Genomic DNA, 24,374 nt, shown 5'->3' with positions numbered 1-24,374 from the left:
CTCTTATTCTTCTATCAGTGAAGATTCAGGAAGGAGTAAAGATGTGTTCAATGCTGTTTTAACAGGACCATGTTTTCTGTTGACGGGTTACCAATGGCCAGTTCCAGCAGCAGAAACATTTGCTACCCTGAAGGAAATGTGCAAACCAGCCGGCTGAATAAGTGGCCCCAAACTGCAAGGGAACTGCCGTTTAATGCTTAGTTGGTTACCTTATAAATCCCTACATTGCTTTCAAATTCAAGCATCAAGGTACGTTTTATTCTTCCCAAGTTTCCTTCTTGGGGATAATAGCCAATTGATCCAGCTAATGTTATTATAGTCCAGAACAACCTAGGAGATATTACTTGTCACGGCTTCACAGTAGAGTCTGCGGCAGATCTGCTGTGGTGGCCCTGTATGTGATAACGTGTGGCGGAAGAGTACTCAGCCAGCAGATTTGTTCAACTAGACCTGCAGCCTTTTAAAACTGGATTCTTCTGCCCAGGTGCCCCAGAATGGCATCTTTTCCCCCACGTCTCTCTATAAAAGATTCATCATAATAAAATGACAATTTAGCTTCAAATATTAAACACTTTTTACTTTAAGAAAATGGGATTAGCCATCTTACTAGATGCTAAAGACTATTATTTAAATAATAGTTGAAATAATACTATTTTTTCCCTTATTTTAACTAAAACTTTCATCTCATAAGTGAAATAATTTAGTCTAAAAGCAGTATAATCTTGTCACTGGCTTGACTAACCACACCCATTACTTTCTGGTTATTTGCTGGGAAACTCCATGTCCCGCATATTTAGGATGATGGCCTTCAATGGCTGCAGAAGTGCTTCTTCATCCTGTCACTACTGTGTTTCTCAAACTCTAATATGCATCAGAACCACCTGGCTTGTCAGAAAAAGCGGTTGCTGCCCACACTTTTGAGTTCCTGATCCAGTAGATCTGGGTTTGGTTGGTGAATCTGCATTCCTACCAAGTTCCCAGGTGATCTGACGCTGGTCGTTCATCCAGAGACACATTCTGGGAACCACTGCTGTACTGAAGTGTTTATGGCTAAAGATGTTTGGAGGGAGAACAGTATAGTCTTATGATCAGTGTGGCAGAAACTTTCATATTTATTTACAACTCTTCTGCCAAAAAAGTCAAAACATTTGGATAATGAAAGTAATTTTATGGTTGACGATTTAAAATGGTCCGTTTGAACCTTCTCCTTTACTAATCTAACCATCTATCTAGCAGTAGTTAGCCAATCAGGATAACACCAAGTTACCTAACCAAAGTTGAGTTATTAGCTGTTAGAGAGGAAGAAAGGAGACTTTCATAAAGCAACAAAAGGAATGGTTTGGCTACAAATACTGCTTTTGTGTGCACAAACAAATTTGGGACAGTTTGGTAAAAGCTTTTGGATAATTAGGGGAAATGAACCTCAGATTAAAGATGGCAAATTGACCCACACATGTTTATCTTCATTCTTTCCTAAAAAGGACAGTGAAGGAGCATAAAAGGACAAATCCATAGGGGCAAAGAGGACGGAGGAAGAGTCATCAGTGAAAGATATATTTGAACACATTTCTGAAAGATGGGGTGGAAGGAGGAATGAAAACTGGTTTGATAGCTACACTCTAATGTGGTCATAGAGGTCAGCACAGAAAGAATCCACTTGCCCCACAAAATCCCAAAGTGGCCTGGGCCTTGGAGATGCCAGAGATCACCAGAAACAGTGCTGATGAGGGGCCCCAGGATCCCAGAATAAGGGAGAGGTGAGCAGCTAAAAGCAGGGAACAGGCCAATGTTGGCATTTGGAGTTGTTGGACCCTGAGGTCCTCTGTTCCCCTTGCAGCCAGCAGGAGAAAGAGGAGAGAGGTTTGTGCACCAGGCACAAAGAAGGGCAGGAGCAAGGCATGTGCAGGAAAGAAAAGAGCGTGAAAGATTGCATACTAAGCAGTGACTCGCCCAGACCCCTTCCCTTGAACTGTTTCCAGAACACTGGCAGCCAGGTGAATGCCCCCTGAGGCAAAAGATTGCAGGATATTTCTCATGAGAAACTGAAGAGCTCCAAAGAAAAGACATCTAGTTTCTGACATTTGGGATATCTTCCCATGAAAAAGATGAGCTTTCATTTGATCACCATATAGCAAGCTCACCAGTGAGCAAGCATACTTTCTCCACCTCTGTACAGAGTTTCTGGTGAGGTTTTTATGACCTCATTCTCAATTATGAAAGGAGAGTAAAAGGTTTGCAGACAGTTGATGAAAGCCTCTAACATGACAGGGCTAAAACAAACACAGGGGGAGAAAGGACACCAGAGGAAGCCAAGACAAGTCAGGAAGCCAAGAAAATCTCATAGTAAGTAAATACCCTAAAAAGATAGAAAAAATTATTGCAACTATGACATAATCACAGAATTCTATTTAAAAGATGAAAAGAGCTCTTAAAATAGATAACAACTTCAGTAAAAAGTAAAGTAAGGAAATATCCTCCAAAATAGAACAAAAGATGAAGAGATGTCCAACAATAAAGAACATTCTAAGATTAATCCAGGAATTTCAGAAAGAAACAATAAGAATGAACAATAATTGAGGAGTTCGTATGTGTCTGGCGCTATTCTAAGTGTCTCATGTATATTATGAGGTAATTACTATTATTATCCCCATTTTATAGATGAGGAAACTGAAGCACTGTAAGATTAAGGGACTTGCCCAAGGTCATATAGAATCACCAGGGTTTGAACTCAGGCAATCTGGTTCCAGAGCTTTTATGTTTGTAACTACTCTGCTAGGATGGCTCTCCCCCAAAGGGGAGGAAATTATTAAAGAAATATTTCAAGAAAATGTCCTCAACTGGACATAAGCTCCCAGACTGAAAATGTCCATTGAGTGCCCACCATAATGAATAAAAGAACACCTGAACGAAGGCAGTAATTATGATATTTCAGAATACTAGAGATAAAGAGATTATGTGACAAATTTCCAGAAAGAAAAATTCCAGGCCACAAAGGAATGGAAATCAGGATGACATTTAAATTCTTAATAGTCATACTGGAAGCTAGAAGATAAAAGAGCAATTTCTATAAAATTATGAATGAAAAACTTCAACTGAAAATTCTATACTTGGTCAAACTCATCAAAAGCAAAAGTTTAATAAAGACATGTCAAGTATATAAGAACTCAAACTTTTACCTTCTGTGCCCATTTCTGGGCTGTTACTAAAACATGTGCCATGGGAAATGGAGCAAGAAGGCATAAGACACAGAAATGGGGTTCTCACCCTACAAATGAATGAGTGTCCCAGGATGACAACCGGGCAGGAGGTTCATGGAACAACTCATCTCCATTGGAACACGAGGACAGTGGGATTTTGGAGGAATGTTTCCAGGAGAAAAAAATGGGATTGACCGATCATTTGGAAAATTCATTTGATAGTCATTTGATAGACCAGTTGTAGAAAAATATCAGGAGAGGTGTATAATAAACTAAGCAAATAGATAAAAGGTCTTATAAGAAAGAAAACAATAACAGTACACTAGTTGACTCTGTTGTCACTGATATTTGCACAGTCACTACTTAAACCCTTAAACTGTGAAAGAGCTGTGTTGGAAGAACGGCTGGAAGGGAAAGCTGGGTGGGGTGAAAGAGCTAAATCCTAATCTGATGCAACAAGTGGTTATAGCACATCTAAACTGATTAATCAAGGCAGAACAGTATAAATTATTTAGAAATAGGGAAGTAAAGGACAGAAGAGACAGCTAAAAGTGGGATATAGCTGCCTCTAGAAAAGAAGTGGAGAAGGTAGATACTGCATTATCTTAAAATATTATATTAAGATAGTATCTGCCATATATTAAAATGTTATATTATCTTTAAAAAGTACATGTGTGCTTATTGTTTTAAAAAATCATGAAATTTTGAAATTCATCTGCTGGCAGTGAAAGCATAGAACAACCAAACCTCATCTCATAATGTAATTTTCAGGAAATATGTGACCCATAAAGATGAAAATAATAGAAGTTGTATCAATTCTGGCAGCGTTAGTATTAAAATAAAATATGGTGAGATTTCCATGCCCTCCTTTATTTCCACAATCCATATGTATGGGCCACATCCCGGTCAGAACTTCCACAAATACTTTACTCTTTGGTAGCAGTGGTTATAAATTACACCTTTGCTAATTTGCGTTGTTCCCGCCCAGAAGAAACAGAACCACAAAAAAGTGGGTTTCATCCTGCAGTGTTTCTGTAGCAACCATATTAAGCTGGAAGGATAAAGCACCTTTGTAGTAGTTGCTTCTATCGAATTACAACGTAAATGTTGATGCCTGCCTGGAAACGTCAAATGACAACAGGTTTATGGAACGAATTCAGGGGCTGTTTCAGCTCTGGAATCCTAGGCTGCAGAGTTAAGATCCAAGAGGTGCGCCTGGGCCATCTTAGTGTCAACCCAATTTCTTCACTCCATCAAAACCACTCGCCACCTGCCCAGCTCATGAAGGGATGCTCACCTATCTGAAAATCTGTAATCTACCTGGTTATCTTTTACACACCAGGACACGAAAAGTGTTTGTTCTGGCTAAGAATGTTAGAAATTCAATTACGCAGCAGACCAGACAATCTTTGTGTTTCTTTTTCCCCTCTCAGCACAAAGTAACTTTAGTCTGGTACTGTTGTGCCACTGTCAAACTTTAGTCCTCTTAATGAGGGCATTAAATGCCTTCTGGTGTGCTGCGCATGTCATTCCGGTTGGCTTGGGATACCTGAGTTCAGCTCTCCTTCGTCCTTCCGTTCCACCCACAATCCCCAGTGTTTGCAGGTGCTGCATTCGCCGCCCCCATGCCACCCCCGCCCCCCTTCCTTCGCTTCCTCCAGTCCCCCCACCCAACCCCGGCCTCAGGGAAGGAGGAAAACGTAGCTCGACGTCCACTCGAAGAACTGACCCTCAGCTCCCACAGGCTGCCGCAGAGCTGCACGCACGCCGCCGCTCCACTCAGGTAAACTTCGGAGAGAGTTACCTGCACTTGGAGAAGGGCCTTACCTGAGCGCGTCTCTGCCAATGGCAGCTCACCTGAGGGAGCTCCGCAGCCAATCACCGCGCAGCTCGTCCCTCGGGCTTGCTCCCTTTAGTGAAAGAATTCAGCTCCTGGCGAGAAAGTTACCTGTGGCCGCCCAAGTCCGCCACTTTCTGCTCTGTGTCTGCCCATTGCCACGATCCAGGAGGACTCCGCGCCGCCCGGCCGCCTCCGAGCTCGGGCCCCATGTGAGGGGCCCTCCCCTATCCCACCTTTCCGGCTAGGTGAGGGCGCGAGCGGGCGAGCGAGCGAGAGTGGTGAGGGGGGACGGAAAAGCAGAATTACCTGTAGCTCTTGTTCTGCCATCTCGGGCGCTCTCACACACCTTCACCTGCACAGACTTGAAAGTCCAGTTTCACCAGAGGCTGAGGCTCCAGGAAAAGGGGAGCGAGTTCATTGGATCAAACATGTCACAAGAGTCGGACAAGTAAGTGGATCACACGCGCCGGCTGCTGCTACTACCACTTTGGGCTGATGGCAACTGGTTTGTTATGTTTTTGTTTTTGTTTTTTTAAGTTGCTATTGTTGGTATTTTTTTCTTTCTTTTTCTTTTTGGTGGATCCAGACTTTTCCGGATTATGTTTCTGCCCTGATTAATGGGAGAAACCCTACAAGAATGTGAATGTTTAGTATCCCCTCTGGGCCTCGATAGTAAAAGGAGGTCTCCTCCTTCCTTCCTCCCTAGCGAATGGCCTGGGCCCCGCTCCCCGGACGAACTCGGGTACTGACAGGCTTGGGCAGATGGGCGCGGGCGGCCTGTTGTTCCCTCTCCTTTAGCTGCCCCTGGCGCTTCAGGTTTCTAGGGCCACTTGGAGGTCCAGCCGAGTTCCCTCGATTTGTCCACAGGGCCTGCTGGAAAAGCGGGTCTTGGCCGCTTTTGTGTGAGCGCAACAAAGAGCTTTTATTCCCAAGCAGAAACGGCCATCTTCCCGCACCGGGCAGGAGGGCGCGCGTGTGCGGCGCCCGCGTGTGCGCCCCCGACGGGCGGCGAGGCGCGGCGGGGCCGGGGTCTCGGGGGCCGCCGCCTCCCCACGGCCCCGCCAGCCCGCCTCATCCTCCCTGCCCCCAGGCCCGCCCCCGCGTTGTCTGGCCCCCGCACGCAGGTGCCCAGGGAAAGGGCCTTTCGGAAATGGGGGCAACTCATTTGAGGCCCCGAGTTAGCGCCGCGGCAGGGCGCAAAGGGGTGCCCGCGGCCGAGCCGTTCGCGCGCGCCCCGACGGCGAGTGCGCGCCCCTTCGAGGGCCCGCGGGCCCAGGGCTGCGACGCCGAGGGCCGCCACTTCGGGCGCGGCAGGCGGGGCCGTGGGGGTCGCGCCGAGCCTTCTCCAGGGGCTCTCGATGCACAGGCGGGGTGGGGGGTGGTTGGGGCCGCGGGAACTCCAGACTCGCCGGGGAGTGGCGGCCTGCGCGGCCGGAGTCGCAGGTCGCCGGCCGGGTCCTGCCGCCTGTCGCGGCCTCCCCGCGGGCCTGGCCCACGCCTTCGGGACGGCTTTGTGCGAGCCGGGGGAGGTGGGGCCGAGGGCGGGAGCGGGAGGGAGCCGGAGGTGGGTCCCGCGGCCTTGCCCGGGATTCGATGGCGACACTCCCTTCCCTCGCCTTCGGGCGCGTCCCGGGCTGGGAACTGGCTGCGTCTTATAGGAAGTGCGCAGAGGGCCACCTTTTTGCTTTCCCCGGTCACTTTACCCTGGTGCTGTGGCCATCCCAAGGAGACCTTCCTGAAGGTGTCTCCGCCGGGGCCAGCCCCAAGCTGAGTGGGAAGGCCCTCCGGATCTGTTCAGGGGTGGAGGGGAAGGACCACACTCAAAGTAAAGCCTCTGGTAGGGTGGGCGAATCTAAGAACACACGCTGGCATACTTAAAACAAAACACAAAACTACCAGATATTTGTACCACTTTAGCCACCAGTGAAGAATTAACTGAGTACTACGTACCAGAGGAGAAGAACTAAAGTTAAAAATACAAGAGGTGGTTAGAGGTAGTGGTAGGACAAGGACAGTGAATGAGTGTATAAGAATACCCGCCGCCCCTCCACCCCCCAAATCTTTCTGTAGTTTTTAAGGAATCACTACGTTTTCAAAATCACTGAGTTTGAAAACTTCAGTAGCCAATGCTGAGATTACAGCAGGTTTTTGTGGTTTGTTTTGACCTTCGCGTCAAAAATGGTTGCATATGTAGTTTAATTAACCACGCGCAATTAACTTTTAGTTTAACTAGGCAGTGTTGTGGTACATGACTCGAATTCAGAATGAATCGGTTTTTATTTTAACCACTTATATTTACCAGCAATAAGGACAATATATTTACTATTGAAGATAAGTACCGAGTACTAGCAATCTGGTTTGACTACGAAGCATCACCTAGTTTTTATGGGTAATAACTTTGGATTATGTATGTATAATAGTATGCTTACCATTATGAAAGTTGCTTTCATCTAGTCATGGTTTCCAAGACTAGATTTTGTATCCTGGGAAAAGCAATAGTAACAATACTGCAAAGATACACGTAATCGACCCCGTTTGTCTCTCTCTCCTTGGACTGTTGAGAAATGCTTTAGATCGATACATGACTTTTAGATCATTTTTGCAAATACTAGCCTAGTTTTCTTAATGGCAGTATTCTAATGAAGGCCTGGCAGCGGTGGGCCTGAAGTTTATGCAACTGTGTGTGTCAGATGGGTGGAGACTCCTAGAAAAGAGATAACCTGAGCACTTTGCTGAGGCTTCCTCACCTAAGCAAGTGAGGGTCCTGCAGCGCCAGAGCTTCATCATCTTCATGGTGAATCCGCCCTGGGAGGCTTGGCTGTATTTTCTGGAAATACACTAAAAGAATACACATTGAATATTCTTCCATAATCCCATTGAGATTTAGGTAATCTTTTGGATAACATAGGAAGATATTTCCAGTTAGCAAGTCTGGACTGAAGTAGCATCATCTTTTTTTATGGTGTGGGCTTTTCAGATTGAAAGGGATTCTGCTTTTTATGTTCTGAAATGTTGATGCTATTGCTAATTACAACAAAATATTTTTAGGACATTTTGTCTTTGTACATATTTAAAAATTGTCTACTCCCCCATCTTAAATTTTATGAAGACTGATGATCTTTGTCAACCAGGATGTGTATGAGCAAGGCAATGATAGATTTATAAACTCTTATTTTACTGCCAGAATGTATAAAATGTACTCAGAGAATATATATTAATATATACGTAACATTTGATTTTGATACTCAGGTATTTTTCATTCAGTAAATATATTTTCAGATTACCTTCTATTTGCAATACATTGAGATAGGTATTATAGGAGCATACAAAGATATATAAAATGGGCCATGTTCTCAAGGGGCTTAGGCTGTAGTGGACATGAATTGACATAACTTAAATTAATGCAATACCTGGTAAATGCCTAAAACTTACAAAAAATACAATAGTTACAAAAAAGCTTTTAAAAAACACAATGCAGGTCATGATAAATACTCGGTTTCCCCTACCCACCCTATTTTTGCCTAGGATAATTACTGTTAGTCATTTTATGTTTTATCTTAAGGAGTCCTGCTATTCAGAAAATGCCCAAAGTTATAGGTATTTCATGAGGATAACCTTTCAAGTAATGACATGGCTATACATTTTAATTAAATTCTCTACTCTTTAGTTTTATAAATGCACATGTTTGTTTCCATTTGGGTGTATAAAATAGCTTTTAAGACCACAAATGTCAAGAATTTGTCACATCTTTTCAAACCAATACAAATATCCATTCGTTTCTCCCAGTAAACATGTCTTGGATGCTACTGTATACTGGGAATTGATGCTAGCATTGAGACTCAATAGTGAGTAGAATATAGTCCCTGTTCTCATGGTGCTTACATTCTAGTGGTGTGTGTGAGGGGAAACAGCAAACCAATCACGAAGCAAATAGATAATAAATTAGATGATGATAACTGCTATGAGGGAAAGCAAGGCAGACTAAAGGGATTGATAGGAATGGGGAGCTATGTTATATATAGTGGTCAGGTACAGCTTCTCTAATGAGATGATCTTTGAGCCGAGACCTGAAATGAGGAGACCTGGGGTAAGAGTCTTACAAGCAAATGGAAGAGTAAGTGCAAGGGCCCTGAGGTGAGAGTGTGCTTAGCATGCTCTAGGACCAGAAAGGAACCCAGTGTGGGTGAATCAGATTGAGAGATAATGGCGCTATCAAGTAAATGAACACAATCAGTTCTCTCTTATTAATCCAAACATTGGCATACTGAAAACCAGAGAAAATTATACTTGTAAATGGTTCTGGCAATCAAGAGGTAGTAATACCCATTGAGTAAATAAAGAACCAATGAACACCATCAGTCCTGTTGGATGATCCCTGTGTATCACCAATTTTAATGCTTAGGGTCCAATGTTCTGTTCCCTACAGTGGATTAAGTCTTACATACTTCTTAATTCAGAGATGAATAAATGTACACATACTAGAGGGCCTCTGGGAATTAGAACCAAAGAAGAGGGGCAAAGTACAAATAGTGTTTGCTGGGACACTCCCACCTTCCTAAAACTTTTGGTTCAAAAAGGTCAACGACTGTCTCCACTCCTTAGCATTAGCCTCAGGCAAGGGAAAACTTGCCTTTCCTGCCTTCCTCTTGCTCTTGTTCCATTACTGCATGCTGTATCCATCAGAAAACATGGACTTGTCAACTGTGTCTGAATGAGAAACACTGCAAAGAGTGTGCTTTGGTTAGTTTCCCATCTTCAGTGAAGTAAACTGACATACAGGCAAAGGTAACCTAACTGAAAAAGAAGAAAATGCTAGACAACACCACAAAAATCTAGGTTAATAAAAACAAAGCTCAAGATGACATATGTTTAATCATAGGAATCTCCATAGGAATCCTTTAAATCATTGCTCCCAAACTCATCTGAGTTTAAATTATCTGTAAAATATCACCTGAGGTACTTGGTAAAACTACAAATCCCTGGGCCCCAGCCCGGATGTGTTGAATCAGATTCTCTCAAAGAGGGCCCAGGGAATCTGCATTTGAACAATGTCCCAGGTATACTTTATGATTGAGTTAAATAGGTAAACACTGCTTTAAATGAATATTTAGCATTACATAATAAATGCAATTTATGTGCAACTTTTCAGGTGCATATTCAGTATATAAATGAAATGAAACCTGTGCGCTTTTATTTTACCTTATGCTACCTCTGGATGAATAACTTCTGAGATAATTTTAACTTGGATGTAAGAACTCTTAGGCTTTCTCTTGTGTTGTTTTCATTGTTTTGCTGAAATGCACTTTCTGGAAGAGGCATCCTTTTGATAGGTCATATGTTTCCAGAGAGGCTAAAGACCTGATTGGAAGTGATGTCACCCATATGGACCTCTGCCAGGCTTGTCAAGGGTCAAGCTAGGGTTTCTGGCTGAATCTCACTCACCTGAGAGCTGGTGTTCACTTTTTTGGGGACTGTCATTTCATTGAATTTAGATTCTATTTTGTAGTACAAAGTCAAAGATAAAGAGTTCTAATTTGAAATTGGTCCCTGGTAAAAGGATTTGATGGGGTGATGGTTGCAGTTTCAAGTCTTGGGCTCATGGTAGCTTTAAGTATTACCCTAATAAGATGGTACTAGACCTTCTGTTGGCCTGTAGTGAGGTTCTGTTTTAAACTGCCTATAGAGTCCAGGCCACCCAGGGCCCAGTGCCACCTGACTTAAGGAAGATTAGAGGTAAGTGCTAGAACAATAAATGAAGAGCTATATCAAGCAATTTCAACTAGACTCTGCAAAGTAAAGGAAAATTGAGAAAAGTAGCCAGATAAGTCAAACATACATAGAAAACATTTAAACAATAATAACAACACCCAGTCACCCAAAGAAGTGCGTTTGAAATGTATAGATAATTTAAATAAGATTTTTTAAATATTAGGTTGTTAAATTTGCTTTTTAAAAAGTCTTAGATAATTCAGGCAACTGCTTCAGTTTGTCTTTATGACTTTGGTCTAATGAGGCATACATTTCTTGTTAAAAAATGAACAATTTGGTTAAATAGTATTTTTTCCCTCACTTACTTCGTCCCTAATCTGAACCAACATTATTTCCTTCCACCCTCCTTCCCTCCCTTCCTTCTTTCATTCGTTCATTGATTTGTCTCTCTGATGTCACTTTCCTGATTTTTTATTACTTGCTGAGAATCGACACATACACAGCCTCTATGCATAGAGATAAATGTGAATCTGATTTTAGGTGTTGCTTTAGTTAGTGAATTTTGCTACATTCTTTCAGTATTTACAGCATCAGCAGCCTCTCCTTGTCACCTGAGCCCAGAGGTAAGATGATGACAGCAGATGATGTCACTTTTATCTAATTTAAGCCAACTTAGTTTAACATAGGAAAAATTTTCAGTTCTTTTCAATATAAGAAAATCCTTACCCTAAATTAATTGGACTCACCCATGATTGTTGGCATTCACATTGGGGTGCTGACACTCTCTTCCTTTTCAAGAGGTTGTCAATGACTCTTGCTCAATTATTAAAACTAAGCCTAACCTGAAACAGGGTAGCAGTTGGTTTGGCAGTCTTGTCCAGGAAAAATTTCTTAGCAAGCAGCAACAGGCTGAATGGGAATTTTTGCTTCAGCCTAGGAGGACTAGTGTGTTGCTTAGTAACAATAACATGCATCTGAGAGTCACTTAAGATGACTTCAGTGGTCTTAAAATTCAGGCCTCCAAAATTCAGATTCACCTCACTGTCTACCTATTTGCATATTTCCATCCTTTAGATAAATCCAGGCTCCTCGATTAGTTTTATTTATTTAATTTTCCACTGTCAGAAAAGTATATTTTATGCTGCAAGTTTTTTAATGGTGAAACGTACTGGATTATAATGGCTTAAGTGGGATAGAAGTAAGAAAGTATTTCTTTGAGGATCTCTATCCCCCCCACCCTCAATTATATTGGGAAGAGAGTTAGAAGTGTTTGGGTTTTGGCAAGCAGTAGTAATATTATATATTATATAATTATAAAACCAGCACATTTTGAATTACCATGTATATTATCAACCAAAGAACACATTTTAAGATTCTATGGAAAGTACTAGAAAAGCTGGTACATTTCTGGTGAAATCAGTGGTTTAACTAGAGGGCTCCCCCACAGCCTCACTGTATATTTTGAAAATAAGTTGGGGGGAGGGAGATTGTTCTTGTTCGTGCATTTGAATGGACATTCAGGGGCAGCAATCGCCCACCTGTGGCGGATGAAGTGCCTTATTTTACTTTGTAATGAGCATGGCAATGAACTTTGTGGGGAGCACTTCACTTTCACTCCCAAGGAAATGCTTCCTTTACAAGTGTGAATGCAGATACCCTCCCGAGCAGAAAAGGAAAGCCAGATTTGCTGTTGCTTCTCTTTATTTTGGCATTTGCCTTTCTTCTGAACTCTGAATATACAAATATAACTAAACCCTGGGAGCCAGAGTCTCTTCTTTTTTAAGGCCCATGAATTTAGATCTGGGTTTTAGGAGAGGGAAAGGTTGAAGTGAAGGGGAGAGGGATGGAGAAAGGAAAGGACGAGACAGCAGAAAGAAACTGCTTGAATAACTGTTGAGCTCACGGTGTTTTCTCAGTAGAGGGTGAGTGGCCAGGCATGGGCTGCTGAGCTGGGGCCTCGGGTGGGAGGGCATGTGGCTGTCTGGCCTCCTGGAAGAATTGGTTTTGATTTTAACTTGCAGCCTAAAAGCCAGAGCTAGGACGAGCCTTGGGGATTATTTAGGGCATATGAGTTAGCAAGTTTAGGATTTGGATCTAAAAATTTGGTTTGAGGAGAAAAGTGTGTTGCATTCCTTCTGTGTTACATGTTGTGATTTCAAGTATGAGTTGAAAATCTGAAGTTTTGATTAGTTTGAAAAAATATGCTTTTAAAAAAAAATTTAGGGCGATTGGGAGCAGGGAAGGCAGTGCATGTTTACTTCTTAAAACAGGAACATGAGCATATGTAATACCTGCTTAAGATTCTGATACCATTACTGTTAAAATGGTATCAGTTAAAATGGACTTCTCTTCCCACATGCACCACAAATCATTGTTTTGAGTTTTCAGTTCAGTGAGCCCCATAAAACAACTGCCTTCTGTACTTCTTGGATCTAATTTTTCAAAGAAGCAAGGAACAAAGGTAGCTTTTTTGCCTTTTTCCTGTATTGCCAATAAGATAATTAACATAAGATCAGAGGATTCTTCTTTCATTATTTTTCATCTGTAAAATGGAATTGAACTAAAACGATCTCTGAGGGTAATCACCTGCTCCAACATTTTGTGAGTCTCATTTTCTTCCTGCAGAGGAGTCTGGGCTGGTGGTGGCTCACAGGGGCAGCAAGGAACATTAGCAGGACAGGAGAGTATCAGGCACAGCAGAACTGCTTCTGCTCCCAGACTTCCTCTCCCCTTTACAGGGATCTGACTAAGATGACAAAGAAACAGATTTGTAACAGGCAGAAGGAATCCAGAGGGCCACAGGGAATTCAGAAGGGCAGCTAGGCGGTGAAATCAATGGTTTAACTAGAGGGCTCCCCCACAGCCTCCCTGGGCGGGTGGAAAACTGGTACAAGAAAATCAGATAAAAAGGGCTGGCAGGGACTCTGAGAACTTCTTCAGGGAGAGAGCCCAGGAAGTGGCTTACTCTAGGCAGGCTCATCGAGTGAGAGTGAGGCACTGTCAGAATGAATGGAACATTGAATAAAATTTAATAAGCTGGAAACTTTAAACAGGTGAAAAGCATGACCTCCTCTCCCTACCCCTCTTCTTTCTCCCCCTCCCTCTCCCCTTCCTCTTCCCCCGACTCCTCCTCCTCCTATTTCTCAGGGTGTCCTTCTTCCTTTTCCTCTTCCTCCTCCCTTTCCCTATTACTGCTTTTAATAAAACATAATTCACAGGCACCCACGGTCAGAAAATACTGTTAAGCCAGTCACTTAGTAAGTGTTTGGAAAAGATACTAAATAATACAAAGATAAGAATAGCAGCTGCAGTTTCACTTCAAGGACAAGGTAATATATTATTTTATGTCAGGGCACATAATAAGGACACATAATAATCATTCATTTAGTTCAAGAATAAGATCTTCTCTGGTATACTATTGTGTTACAGAATTTAAAATCTCTGAAATCAATTTTCTCTGAAGTTAGTAGCCCCTGGAAGGTTCTCATGTTGGAGAAGTTTTGATTAGGTTGCAAGACATGTTTCCTCTGCAGACCATGATTTTTTAGTTGCTTTGGAGTCTTGGTGTATACTTTAAAAAATATGTATCTATCTCTTGCTTATTTCTGAATACATTTTAAAAAAGGACAAATGCCTTAATAGAAAGATGGCCAAGTGGCTAATACACATAGAAAATAATATTTAGCTTTATTAATAATTCAAAAAATACAGATTAGATAACAGGAACATTCTAAGTTTCCCTGTCAAATTGGCTAAGATTAACAAAACTCGGTTTGGGTAAAATACATTTTTAGAGAATTATTAATATAAATATTACAAACTTTCTGGAAGGCAGTTTGGCAAAACTGGTTGAAATGGGTCTACTCACTGACACCTGAATTTCAGTTTTAGGAGTTTATCTAAAGAGAATAATCAAAGCTGTTAAAGTGCAGCATTTATTTTTAAAAGTGAAAAATTAGAATAACCTTAAATGCCTGGCTATAAAGAGTTGGTTTAGTAAATCACAGTTCAGTGAGATGATGGGATACTATGCAAGCCTTATAAATCACATTATGGAAAAATACTTAATGACAGGAGAAAATGTTCACGATGTATTATATTAGAATGTTTATAGGCATAAAAATAAGGAATACATTTTTCAAAACCACAAAAATTTAATAGTGGTTTGTTCTCTGTTTTGACAAAATATAGGTACTTTTGTCTCTTATTTGTGCTTCTCTGTGTTTTCCTAGTTTGCTGAAGTGAGCTTTGCGCTGCTTTTGTAATTAAGGAGAAATTTTAAAGGTTACTTATAAAAATAGTCATTCTGCCATGGAGACATTTAAAAGTAACACGCACATTCTCATATAAAACGGAAAAGCCTGCTGCTTGCTAGTTTCAGGTAGACTTGACCTGATCTGTGCAGAAGTCCCTGCCCTCTCCTTTTGTCCCCAGCGGGCCACGCTGCGCTTCATGCTGGGATGCCACGTGTAGTGCCCGCGCTGCTCCTCACTAACCTGTATATCTGTTCGATTCGTGTCTCAACAGCCCTGTCCTTTTGGATTCCGGTATGTGTTAAGTTCAATTATTAAATCCAAATATTTTTCAAAATAGCACAAGTAGGGGTAGGAGTTTCCAACATTTGTATAATTTGAAGCTGAGGAATGACTAAGAGAAAACTCAATCGCTTCTCGGCCTTTTGGCTAAGATCAAGCATAGAAAACTCGGTTTATTCCACTCAGTAGGCTGCGAGTGCCTGCGTAGTTTCCCTTCAAGCAAATTCTCTGTAGGCGAGGCCGCCTGCCACACCATCTCAGACCTCACCTGAATGTTCTTGGGAGAGATCTGGGCTTGGGTCCAATTTACTTAATCTTTTGGAGGGATAGATGGGGAGAGCCTGGGATACGACTCCTTTTAAAAACAAAAAGTAGTTGTAGGCCAGGTTGAGTTTTTATGATTTTTAAAATAATAATTTATTTTTTCCATAACGTAGATTAGCTTCTCCCCGGAGGGACGAGCATGTGACTCATCTAACTGCTTCTACAAGCTGGTACATAGATCATGCCTGACCAGCTTGAGTCTGTTAGTTAAACTGTATGCGATTGCATCATAGGATTTACTGCAGGCGTCTTTAATGGAAGCTTTGTCACAAATGTGAACTTATTTGCTTATCAGCCTATCCAAGGAGCATCCACAGCAGGGAACAAAAAGTACCTGATGTGAACTTGCTGGGGAAATGGGCCTCCCAGAGTCACTGAAGTTGCCAAAATTATGTCATTAAAAAAAAAAAAAAGGTAGAAATGAACTTTCGTAAAATGTGAACAAAACCAAAGCAATCTGTGGCTGTGGGAATGAACAGGGTTTGTGAAACAGGAACTAGTAGGTGGATGCTGTGGTTTTGTGTTCAAAGTGAACTTGCAACTGCCCCCTCCTCTCTATCCTACCTGGCTTTCCCTGCCCCCATACTTTTCTTCATATTGCACCGAAATTCATCAATGCCAGATGCTGTAGTTTATACTTTCAAAAAATTGCTGTCTATGGATGTTAAAAGTCCAAATAAAGGCCCACATGCTTAGGGGGCTTGTGGGAGGGTTGAGGGAAGGGCCACATCGTTTGTCCTTCTGTGCTGTGTTTATCTTCAATTTTAGTAAATGATCTATAAGGTGTGATTTGTATTATATTCAGCCACATAGAAAACACAAATTCCCTTTCTGAGTTTGCTCACAAATCTTGGGACACAATTCATTTATCACTTCTCATCTCCTGAAGTTGAACTGAACGGGGGTAGTAGTTGTATCTTTATGCTTTTTTGCCTTTCTGATCCTTCCTAAACAATGAAATACCTGTGTGGTCAAATCCCAGGACGTGTTCAGTTTTAAGCTCCAAGTTTTTCTGTTGTAACATACCTATGCGTGCTTAGCCAGATAAACAAAATTAAACATGCTTCCAGGGCTAACGTGATTTTGTTGTTGTCGTCATTGTACCAAATATTTCTGTAGTATGGAAGAAGTTGAAAATGCTTTTATGATACTGGAATTTTTATTGTTCTGCATACTTGATGGATTATTTTGTAAATCACTGTTTTGAAGCATTTCTGAATGACCTACCTCACAGCTCTCAGGGCTGTTGCCCAGCCTGACTTTTATTGCATCTGTTTTGTGATCTGGCTTTGCATTTGCATGTGTCTTCTTTTTACAGAAGCATTTCTTGGGGAGTCTTTTTTCTGATTATGAAAATAATAAGTGCTCATGAGGGAAAATTGGAAACGAGAGAAAAGTATATAGAAGAAAAATCACTCATAATTCCAGCACCCTGTTAACAATTATTTTCTTAGTTTCTAATATGTGCATGCATATTTTATTAATGAGGTTTTTAAAAGAGTATGCAAATTATGATCCTTCATTTTTACATCATTCATGTCCTTTTGCATTTTCCACTTAATGCTGTATGATTGGTATTGTACCAGCCCTTTAAGTATTCTATGTAGTGTTTAAAGCTGAAATATACCTTCTCCTATTTTTAATGGTTAGGTTGTTTTGATTTTTTATTATAATAAATCATATTTATACATAAATCTTTGTATCTCTGGTTATTACTTTAGAATAGGTTTCTGGAAGTAGAAGAACAAAAGACATAAATATTTTTAGGTCCTTGATACATAATTTGAAAATGACTTCCAGAAAGAAACAATTGATGTTCTCTCAACAGTGTTTGAGGTTGTCTTTCTCATATCATCTTACCAGTAAATGAGAATTATAATGTTTTTGTCTATTTAAAAAGCAAAAAAGAAATGAGTGTATTTTTATTGCAGTTTGGTAATTAAAAATATTAAACATTTTCTCAGATATTTATTGGTAATTTTAATTTCTTTTTTAGTGAAGCTCTTACTCTTATCCTGGCTCCTACCTATGGTTGTGTTGTTATTTCCTGAAGGAGGGGATTTTGCTGGGAGGGAACGGGGGACTTGGGGCTGAGATCCAGCTGTGCTTCCTTCCCTTGTAAAGGAGCACCTTCCAACATCTGTACAAATGCACCATTGGTTAACAGTGGCCTGTTCTTATTTTTCACTCATTTAAAAAAAAAATTGGGATGCTGACATTTGTATCATTGACTTGTGAGAGCTCTTTCAGACCTAAAACTACTAACCCTTTTGTTAAAATTCTGGCTATCATTTCAACTTGTTATAATTTAATTCCATGATTTAAAAAAATGTTCAGAGGTTTGAATTTTTTGATGTCAAATATATTGCTCTTGTGTGAGTACTTTCGTTGCTTTCAAAGTGGAAAGTTTGAGATCAACCTTTATGGATTTAACTCATTAATGTTTTTTCTTTATTTTAGCCTTTCTAAAGGGTGATTTAAAAGGTCTTAGAAGAGGTAGTTAATTCACACTTAAATGTAAAAATATCAGAAAATAACAATTTTCTACCACTCAGAGATGTTAACACTTAACATTTTGAAATCTATATTTTACTCCGTTTTCTATGTATGTACATACAAATATACTACATACAAAGAGATGAGATAGTGATTTATATACTTTTTGGTAACTTATTTTTTAAATTGATGTTTGTAACAGATAGCTTTCCATGCGGATTAATATTTTCAATGGCCCTATAGTTTTACATTGAATGGAAATATCCAAATTAGTGAAGCCATTTCTTCCTTGTACATTTAGATTTTTCCTTCAGTTTTTTACTCATAAAGTCAATACTTGAATGATTATCCTTATTGCTAAATCTTTGCACTCTCTTAGTTATTTCCTTGAAATACATTCCAATGAATAGAAATTCCTCATCAAAATGTATGCACTTTTTAAAGACATTTGTTTCATATTTCCAAATTGCCATCCAGATATTTTCTAATTAACACTCCCACTAACAGTGTATCTGAGAGACTAGGATTCCACATTCCCACATTCCTTCCCCCCCAAAATGCATATTATCCTCTTTTTAGTCTTTGCCAATTTGATAGATTAAAAATGGTAACTTGTTTTGAATTGCATTTCTTTCCATTTACTCATTGTATTTTTGCTCACAGAAGAGCTTTATGTTTGTTTTAAATATATAGACAGTATTTTCGTATCTTAAAAGCTCTTGAGGTTTTGTAGAAAGTTCAGCTGTAGAGAGTTTATAGTTAGTAAAAAGAGTTTATTAGCAGTGTTGAGCCATGATCTCTTCTCTCAGTACAAGTCACTGGGTGTGAGAATAATTCCTAATTCACTGCCTTCACCCTTGGCCAATGAAAGCAGTGATTCAGGTCAGTATTTCAAGTTCCCTAATCAAGGACTACAAGTCTCAGGGAACTTAGGCGAGGGATGGGGACCCATATCTCCAAGCTGACTGGTGGTGAACAAGTTCAGGATGAATATATCCAAACAACAAATCAGTGGTCACGTGTCTATTTCACCGTATGATTTATTGAGTGCCTATAGGGCAGACAGAGCTGGGCACCATGCTAGGCACAGAGACCTCAAAAAAACTACTACTAGTTCAAGGCTTAAGAATGTAATTAGAAAAAAATGCGATTGTACATTTACCTTCCATTCTTCAGATGATTAGTTATGGGAATAGTGGAGGCAGGTCCAGAATGAGACAAGGTAATGTGAGTCTTCAAATTTTCTGCTTTATTTTGTTTTGAAAAGACCTGCCACTATTTTTCACTTCTTAGGTTTGATTTCATTTTTTTTTTTCTTTTTGGCCTATTACTAGTGATTAAGAAACACTTTGGTTGTTTATCTAAATACTGAGGCTATTTAAAGCAAAGTCACTTTTCAAAATAAGTCTCTAGGGCCCTGTAATTAAACTTTATATTAAAAAACTCTTCTAGAGGTACCGGTTAAAACATCTATTTTGTTCTCTGTCATATGCATGTTGCTTATAGTGTTAAAGGTAATATCTCTGGAAAATGGCAATTTATGGAAGTAATTTGGTACTTTTCTAAACTGAGATACAACATTAAAACATGTAGGACAATTAGGAATTTGTCTTAAAAGTGCTAGTGGCATTAGAGCCAGCTGCATTAATCAGCAACTCATTATCTGGTCTGAATTATCAAGGTTGTTTTCTTCAATTTCCCTCTTATGGTTAACCTTTTGGATATATAATTTTTTTTTGTCTACAAATCTAGCAGAGAAGGCATGAAAAGGAAAATTCAGCTTAATGAGTTTGACTACTGATTACAGGGAAAAATATTTAATTCTAGTAGAAGGTTAAACTCATTATTTTAAATACATTCTTAGATTATCTAGGATTTCATGTGATCTGTGTTACACTTTTTCCTATTTTTTCAAATGTTTTGATGCTGTAAATTTAAGGATTGCTTGATTAGAAAATCTTCCATGTGCAAGCTACAAATAATAGCTTTCCTCCATGAAACCTATAAAGCACTGTATAAATGAAGGGCCATTTTAAAGTAATTGGTCATATTGCATATTTTTATTTCTTTGCAAACTAACTCTCTAAGTACTTGTCCGTGTATTTTTATAATTTTTTTCTGAATATTTTAATGGCTGCAGAGCTTTGTATGTTGTGGATTTCCTATCATCGACTTACGTTTAGGTTACAGGTAGGTTGTTACCATGGTTTTCACTATATAAAATTCTTCAGGCATAAAATCTTTCAAGATTTTTAGATTGTTTCCTAGAATGAATTTATGCAAGTGGAATTTACTGGGTTAAAATTCACAAATATTAAAAATATATACTTATTACACAATACCTATAAATTTAGGGAGAAAAAAGATAAATGCCCCTTCTGTAATTGTCTCCTACCACTTTCAACACAATTTTAACTGTTTCTTGGATGTCAGTCTAGATGTTTTTCTAGGCATTATACCACATATGAATCTGCAAGCATTTGAGTTTTTAAAATTTTCCCTGTCCTATTTTTAGCATAAATAAATGATTTTATATCTATTGCTCTATGATTTTGATTGTTCCATGTCAGTGGTAGTCATCTCATTTTTTTAATAGTTGCACAACATTCCATAGTATGAATATACAAGTGACTAAAGGATAAATTCATAGAAGTGGAACCTCTGAGGCAAAAGCTGTACATCTTGAAACTTTTGATAGTTTTCCAAAAATGCTACTTTGATTACTTTGAGTTATTCTCCAATGAATAATATTCAGATATGCCCATTTCTGCATACCCTCACAGCAATGGATCTTATCAGTCTTTATAATTTTTGCTAGCATAAAAAATGATATCTTCTTATTCTCCTAATTTACATTTCTTTTTTTTTTATTTTCTCCTACCACACCTGAGTTTCTGTATACATTTCTTTAATTTTTTTATGTATTTAAAACATTTGTATTTCTTTTTTTTTTTTTTTTTTTTTTTGAGACAGAGTCTCGCTCTGTTGCCCGGGCTAGAGTGAGTGCTGTGGCGTCAGCCTAGCTCACAGCAACCTCAGACTCCTGGGCTTAAGCGATCCTACTGCCTCAGCCTCCCGAGTAGCTGGGACTACAGGCATGAGCCACCATGCCCGGCTAATTTTTTGTATATATATTTTTAGTTGGCCAGATAATTTCTTTCTATTTTTAGTAGAGACGGGGTCTCACTCTTGCTCAGGCTGGTCTCGAACTCCTGACCTCGAGCGATCCACCCGCCTCGGCCTCCCAGAGCTAGGATTACAGGCGTGAGCCACCGCGCCCGGCCAACATTTGTATTTCTTTTCCTGTGAACTGTTAATGTTCTTTGCCTATTTTTCTATTTTGTTGTTGGTCTTTTCTTTTAACTGAGATGGAGTCTTGCTGTGTTGCCCAGGCTGGTGTCAAACTCCTGGGCCCCAAGAATCTTCCTGCCCCAGCCTCTCCAGTAAGTAGCTGGGATTACAGATGTGTCCCACTGCACCCGGCTTCTTGCTGTTTTTTTCTTGATGAATTTTAAGAGCTATTTATGTCCTGAGAGATAAGCTCATTGCCTACCAGTTTGTCATTTGTCTTTTGACTATGTTATGGTTTTGCTGTGCAGAGATTTAAAATTTTTAGGTAGCCAGATTCATCTGTTTTTTAAAATGGTTTCTAGGTTTTATGCCTTGCTTAGGAAAGCTTCCTCTGCTCTAAAATTAAAAGTAAACAACCCCCCACCCCCAACAAATTTCTCTCCAAATTTATTCGATCATTCTATTACTTTTATGGTTTCATGTTTTCACCGAAAGCTTTGATCCACCTGGGATTTATGTGATGAAGAAATTCTTGCTTAACTGTTTCTCTAGATGACCATCCTATTGTGCCAATACCATTTATTAAATAATACATATTTCCCTCACTTGTTTAAAATTCAACCATTATCATATGTTAAATTCCTATGTGTATTTGCGACTATTTCTCAACTCTTTAGTGTGTTCCACTATCTATTTATGCTGTGGAAGCAACTATTTATGACACTTTATAAACTGTTTTAACACCTGGAAATACTGTACCATTTAATTACTCTTCCTCTTTTTTTTTTTTTAATTACTTTTCTCTTAAAAATGTCTTCCTGGTTATTTGTGCATTTTTTTTTCATACAAACTTTCTTTAGAATCAGCTTCTGTAGTTCTCAAGAAATCCTGATTTGGGGGAAGGAAGGAAAGGAATACATTAAACTTTATGGATAACTTTGGTATAGAGTTGACATCTTCTTAATATTGTGTATTCCTGTAAGAACAAAGTATGTTTTCCTCCATTTATTCAAATCTTCTTTGATGTTCCTCTGTATCATTAAAACATTTTCTTCATATAGATCTTGCACTTTTATTATGTTTGTTTGAAAGTATATCATCTTTTTGGTACTATTTTAAGAAGGGTCTTTGCTTTCTTTATATGTTATATGGTTGTTTTTATATTGAAAAGGCATGGATTTTTAAATGTTATTTTGTATCCAGCTACCTTATTTCTTTGCCTTGTTGTCTGTAATAGTTGTTCAGTTGATTCTCTTGAGTATTCTGGACATGCTATCATATTGTGTGCAAATAATGTTTATTCACTTCTTCCAGTATTTACACCTTTTATTTCATTCTCATCTCTAATTGTATCAACATATTACTGTAGAACAATAGAACACTGTTAACCAGTACTAACTAATGGAGTTGAGAGTGGACATAGTTGTCTGACATCCTTAGGGTTTCAGCATTAAGTTGAAGCTCATCTTGAAGAGTCTCTTGGTTTTATATGATTTTACATCTGACTACCTGAGTTCCTATTCTAGTATCTATCCATCCTTTTCTCCTCCCCCTCTTTCTTTTACTGAATCTCAATTTATCTATTAAGTTATGTTGTTTGCAAATAATGACTTTTTTCTCCTTCTTGCTAGTATTTAGATTTCTTAACTCTTTCACTTTTGTTATGTTGGTCAGGAATTCAAGTGCAATGGTGAAAAGTATTATAAGATGGCAGAGGATGTTCTGTAAAGGAAATATGATGGTACTGTTGGTTTCTTGGCTATTTTCTTAGTCCAGTCAGGTTGCTATAACAAAGTACTGAGTGGTTCATAAACAACAGAAATGTATTTTTCACAGTTCTGTAGGCCCTAAGTCTGAAATTAGGATGCCAGCATGGCCAGGCTCTGGCGAGGACCCTCTTCCGAGCTGGTAGGCTTTCTGGCCTCTTCTTCTAAGGGCACTAATCCCATTCATGAAGGCTCCAACCTCATGGCCTAATTATCTCCCAAGGACCCCACCTCCAAATACCATCACACTGGGGGTAAGATTTCAACATATGAATTTTGGGGGAGACACATTCAGTCCATTGTAGCTATTAATAATGATTTTCATTTTGTTTTTTTTTTTCTGTTATATTCTTAATGTTGTTATATCCATAAATAAATTTCCTAATTTTTTTTTTGAAGCAGCTTTGCATTCCTAGGATAAGGCTTATATATGGTCATGATTTTTTTAATAGATTCAGTTCATCAATATTTTTCTGAAGATTTTATATCTATATGTATCCCAGCTCCACTACTTACTGGTAGTGTGACCTTGGGTAAATTACTTAATCTTTCTGAGTTTTAGTTTCTCCTCTATAAGAAAAGGATAATAGTAAGAGATCCTGACTTCTAGCATTGGGGTGAGGTTTATGACTTTTAGAACAGTCCATGGGACATGGTACAGACTCAGTACATGTTAACTCTCGTTGTTACTGTTGCGTACCTGACCCCAATGTCTTGTTTTCTGGGGGGGCTGGGGGGGTGCCTGTGTGTGTACGTGGGTTTGTGCTATTTTTGTGCATTTTCATATCTGTGTTATGCCAACTGATTAGAACAAGTTGGGAAACTTTCCATGTTTTATTATGCTCTGCAACAATTCAAACAATGTTGGAATTATCTATTCCTTGAAGGTTGCCTGGGCCTACAAGGTCCTTGACTAACCTTTCAATATCTTCTATGCTTTCTTTGTCTACTCAGGCTTTCAACCTAAGGCCAAGTTTTAGCGTTTATATTTTACAGGAAGTCGTCAGTTTCAGATCTCCTTTGTGTCAGTGGTTCTGTGTTCTCGCCCTTTCTTCATCAGATTTTACCTCTCTTGCCATTCCCTTTACCCCAGCCCCACCCTTACACACATACAAGTACTGATACATTTACACACACATACACACGTGTACACACACACAGAGCAACTCATCAGTGTCTTTATGGACACTAGAAAAATTGGGGCCACAGCAGAGGC

At 39.6% G+C, this 24,374-nt stretch overlaps 1 protein-coding gene and 1 long non-coding RNA gene across 8 annotated transcripts in view; one reads left to right on the top strand and one right to left on the bottom strand.

Annotated features, from left to right (window-relative positions):
- Positions 1–5,323, bottom strand: part of LOC123645244 — a 64,275-nt gene extending 58,952 nt beyond the window's left edge. The window contains exon 1 of one of the 2 annotated variants that reach the window (XR_006737460.1): positions 5,146–5,323. This is a non-coding gene — a long non-coding RNA (uncharacterized LOC123645244). The other variant, XR_006737458.1, reaches the window with a different exon arrangement.
- Positions 2,301–24,374, top strand: part of GRHL2 (grainyhead like transcription factor 2) — a 159,641-nt gene continuing 137,567 nt past the window's right edge. Inside the window, exons 1-2 of one of the 6 annotated variants that reach the window (XM_045561930.1) lie at positions 5,130–5,282; positions 5,398–5,485. In XM_045561930.1, the coding sequence (XP_045417886.1) occupies positions 5,466–5,485 (20 nt within the window). In that variant the 5' untranslated portion in view covers positions 5,130–5,282; positions 5,398–5,465. Of the gene's footprint in view, positions 2,344–5,129; positions 5,543–12,604; positions 12,669–24,374 lie in introns of those variants that run through there. The other 5 variants (XM_045561934.1, XM_045561933.1, XM_045561931.1 and 2 more) reach the window with 5 other exon arrangements.

Source organism: Lemur catta, chromosome 9 (genome assembly GCF_020740605.2).
Source record: "Lemur catta isolate mLemCat1 chromosome 9, mLemCat1.pri, whole genome shotgun sequence".
NCBI classification, from domain to species: Eukaryota; Metazoa; Chordata; class Mammalia; order Primates; family Lemuridae; genus Lemur; species Lemur catta.
The sequence above is the reverse complement of the archived record's forward strand: the minus strand, read 5'-3'. Positions and strand labels throughout refer to the sequence as shown.